This window comes from Cupressus sempervirens, chromosome 11 (genome assembly GCF_028749045.1).
Source record: "Cupressus sempervirens isolate cs-2001-9-10 chromosome 11, ASM2874904v1, whole genome shotgun sequence".
In the NCBI taxonomy this organism is placed as follows: domain Eukaryota; kingdom Viridiplantae; phylum Streptophyta; class Pinopsida; order Cupressales; family Cupressaceae; genus Cupressus; species Cupressus sempervirens.
In genome coordinates, this window is record NC_143128.1 from 652,973,116 (window position 1) to 652,977,326 (window position 4,211).

General features: G+C 35.7%; 1 protein-coding gene across 1 annotated transcript; it reads left to right on the forward strand.

Annotated features, from left to right (window-relative positions):
• The first annotated feature begins 482 nt into the window (after positions 1 to 482).
• LOC149531464 (GABA transporter 1-like) lies at positions 483 to 3,710 on the forward strand. The gene is made up of 7 exons (XM_089810344.1): positions 483 to 790; positions 879 to 1,109; positions 1,291 to 1,388; positions 1,474 to 1,660; positions 1,795 to 1,925; positions 2,224 to 2,460; positions 2,935 to 3,710. Exons 1-7 carry the CDS (start codon positions 685 to 687, stop codon positions 3,313 to 3,315), a joined length of 1,371 nt encoding a protein of 456 aa, XP_089666470.1. The 5' UTR covers positions 483 to 684; the 3' UTR covers positions 3,316 to 3,710.
• The last annotated feature ends 501 nt before the right edge of the window (positions 3,711 to 4,211 follow it).

Sequence of the window (4,211 nt, forward strand, 5' to 3'; positions counted from 1 at the left end):
AAATAGATCACAATCTAATTCACACTGCCTGCCTTTATCATTATAAAACTCAAAACAATCTCTAACACTTCAAATAATTTTTAACTTTAATTCTATTCCAATATGACTACTATTAACATCACAAAACTAAACAATCTCTAGATCTCTTCGTAATCACACGGCAAGAACATTAACATAGTAAAAGTAACAATAATTAAGTGTGTTAGTGTGTGTCACCAATTAGTGGGAGGTGAATTATGTGGGAAAGGTCTACTAGCGGACAGATTGGATATAACATTAATTTAAAATTATAAATTGACTATTTTGTCTATTTTGTGAATTTCTAAGAATTAATAAATTAAAATATTCACCCACTCTGTCGGCTGCATAGCCAGTTGAAATTATGTGCCCATCAATACACCCTAAAACAGTAGGGTGCAGATTTTTATAAAATGAGAACGAAATATGGGAATATACAACAACTCATCTAGGCCTCGACAGACAATGTTTTATCCTTTAAAATTTAGTGCGTCATTAGTACTATTATACTAATCCGGAGTAATAAGGAAGAAATAAAGTCTTGCCACGTGGCAGTGCCCCCTTTTTTTCCCCTCTTACGGTCAATCGCAGTTAGGGGCATGCTTGAAGGAATTTGGACACAATTGTAGGAGAACATCATTTGGCTCAAACCTTAGAAGCTCTGTGATGAAAGCTGAGATGGGTTCTGGTAATAGGGAAGAAGATTTGAATGGCACAATAAAGGTGACCCAACCATTAGATGCAGGCGCCCTCTTTGTCTTAGAATCTAAAGGTATAACTATATTCAATTTCTAATCTCTTTTTACTCCCATTGGTGTAGATAAATCTAAATAGATGGAGTTATGGTTGATGATATGCAGGGACATGGATTCATGCTGGCTTTCATTTAACAACCTCCATAGTGGCCCCTGCACTTCTCAGCTTGCCTTTTGCTTTTGCCTCTCTTGGATGGGCTGCAGGAGTAATATGCCTCACTGTTGGGGCAGTGGTCACTTTCTATTCATACAATCTCCTTTCCCTGGTGCTTGAACATTTGGAGTTGCAGGGAAACAGGCAATTGAGGTTCAGAGATGTCAGCTATCATGTTATGGGTAGGAATACTGATATTAACAATATCTTTCTTTCTTTATTAAATGATTGATCACAGAGTGTGATCCGAAATGTTGATGCTTAAAAACATACACAATCGAATTCAGAAGCAAAATTCGATAATACTGATATTTTCACTTTTCAGCATTTTTTGTGATGTTCTTGTTGTGTAATTTGTTGCAGGACCCATGTGGGCTAAGTTCCTTGTAGGGCCTATACAGTTTGCAGTATGCTATGGAGCTGTTATAGGGTGCACCCTCCTTGGTGGGCAGACTCTTAAGGTCTTAAAATATGCATCCTGTTATCTTATCAATTGTGGAAGAGTGATGATGATGTTTGCCATTAATGCTTCCTTCTGTTTTGCAGTTTATATATACCATTTTTCACCCAGATGGAGAAATGAAGCTATATGAATTTATCATTTGCTTTGGAGGATTGATGCTGATTCTGGCTCAGATGCCTTCCTTTCATTCTCTGAGACACATTAATCTTGTGTCCTTTGTGCTCTGCTTTGCTTACAGCATCTGTGCTGTGGTCGGTTCCATTCATGCCGGTTTGTGTCTAGATTGATTCATGCCCACTTACTTTAATCTTTTCTAAAGTCTATGTACATCTGGAATCCATAGATATCTGAGTGGAGGATAATTTGAAGAATCTAAAAAATAAAAATTGTTTAAATTTTAACAGGCAATTCAAAAGAAGCAGCTGAGAAAGATTATTCTTTCGTTGGTAGCACACCAAGCAAAATATTTGGAGCTTTGAATTCTTTCTCAATCATCGCTACCACTTTTGGGAATGGAATCATTCCTGAAATTCAAGTAAGTTGTACCGATTTTTCTATTATAATTGATGATTGCTGCTAATAGCAACTGCATTCATTCATTATTTGAGATGGCATTTACTGAAAGGGGAAACCATTACAATAGCTATTTATAGGATCAACGCCCAATTGAAAGCACAGAAAAGGGTGTTACTTCCAAGTTGTTTGAACCTCTAAACATTTTATGCACAATAGTACTGAATAGGTGGTAATTTGTTTATTTTCCAACATTTTCTTGATTTTAATTTCTGGTAGACACATAGAATTTTAGGCCTGATTGAGCATAATGTTTTCAGGCAACTCTGGCGCCTCCTGTATCAGGCAAGATGTTCAAAGGATTGTCTATATGTTATGTTGTGGTGGTTTCCACATTTTACTCTGTGGCAATTTCAGGCTACTGGGCATTTGGCAACAAGGCAGAAGGAACCATCTTTAGTAATTTTGTCCCATCTGATGGGCATCTGTTTCTTCCCAAATGGTTTCTAGTCATGGCTAACATGTTTGTGCTTCTCCAAGTATCTGCAGTTGGAATGGTGAGTCAATGGAAGAATTTATTAGCATAGTTGTTTAGTTATTACTTCAGTGCAACTCTGAAATGTTTCCATTAAGAAAATAAGGGCAGAGTGAATAGTTGAAAAAAGAATAATGTTTCAGAGAGTTAAAAAGATTAGATCTTTTTAGATCCCACTAGTCTCTTGAGAATACTGGGATCAATTTATCCCCTCTTGTCTTGGAAGAAGTCAAGAATTAGTGCAAACAGATTTTCACAAGTCTTTCTTGTTTAATGATCACATCCCTTTTAACTTTGCTTCTCATCCTGATGATGGTTCATTTGAAACATCAATTCAAAAACATTATGAACACAATCAAATTCAGAAAGAAGAAAGGTTATAAAAACTAAGAAGATCTATTTGCAGATATAAATGTTTGGAGTTTTAACTTATAAGCCCATCATCAATTGTAAGAAGTGGAACTGATTTGCTTTTGACATCGACTGAATTTGGCAGGTCTATTTGCAACCAGCATTTGAAATACTAGAACGAAAATCTGCAGATGTGAAACAGGGTAGATTTTCTCCACGAAATCTGATACCCAGATTGATTTTAAGGACAACAGCAGTAGCGATAGCCACACTTTTGGCTGCAATGCTTCCATTCTTTGGGGATGTTAATGCAGTGATTGGTGCATTTGGGTTCATGCCACTGGATTTTGTCTTGCCTATGGTCTGCTATAACCTCACTTTCAGGCCTTCTAAACGAAGCATGATTTTCTGGGTCAATGTCATTATTTCTGTAGTATTTTCTGTCATGGCTCTCTTGGGATGTGTTGCAGCTATTCGTCAAATCTCCCTGGATGCAAGCAGTTATAAACTCTTTGCAAATGTATAGTTTATACCAATTATTTTTTCTCAGGAATTTATTTAATTCTTCTTTATGGCTTGCATCATCTCATCTCTGCCACAAGGGGAGAAAATCAGATCTGATGTCATTTGTCAAAATTGGCTGCATGAAGAACAAAATTGGGTCAACGGATCATTTGCACATGTGCAGACTTAAGTTGCATGTCAACAATTTTGCCGTGAGATTCTCTGCAACCTACCCAAGTGTGAACATACAGAATTGCCTAAAGTTGAGCTGAAAAACTATGATTTACATGTACTCAGAAATCTGTGCAATTCACTCCAAGCTCTCTGGATTGAACCTGGGCCACATTATAAAATTTGCCCTTCTCTAGTAGACTCCTTGTTAATATGTTTCATAATAAAAGTCTTAAAGATTCCTTATGTCAAATTGTCAGCATCTGATTTAAAGGTTCTTGGAATTGACGTAAATTAGAAAAGATAATCGGAGAAACTTGCCTTTTATGCACGTCAATTTTAATTTTTTAATGAAACTCCAATTGTGAGTACATTGTCTCAATCGTTAAACAATAGTTTGGAATTACAAAAAGTCTTCATAATGTCATAAAGTCAACATGCAATTTAGAATCACGATTTTCTTAAGATTGGTATAATATATAAAACAAGAGACGCAATGCATCATACTACTACCTGCCTAACGCATAATGGTTGTAGAGGTGTAGAGGAGTGAGAATAAGGTTAAATAGTTCTGAATTAACATTGTGAATATATTAATTTTTTCTTAGAAATGCACTTGTGATTTGATAGGATGACCATATTTTGTTGTTACATTCTCGTCTTAGAAATGCAATTGTGATATGAAAGGATGACTCATATTTTGTTATTAAGTTCTCATGTTATATTATTATATGTTTTGGCATTTAA

Bases quoted from the DNA above. Each gene is read 5' to 3' on its own strand.
- LOC149531464 (XM_089810344.1), top strand. From the start codon at position 685: ATGAAAGCTGAGATGGGTTCTGGTAATAGGGAAGAAGATTTGAATGGC. The intron at 791-878 runs GTATAACTATAT...GATGATATGCAG, and splicing joins CTTTGTCTTAGAATCTAAAG to GGACATGGATTCATGCTGGC. The intron at 1,661-1,794 runs GTTTGTGTCTAG...AAATTTTAACAG, and splicing joins GGTCGGTTCCATTCATGCCG to GCAATTCAAAAGAAGCAGCT.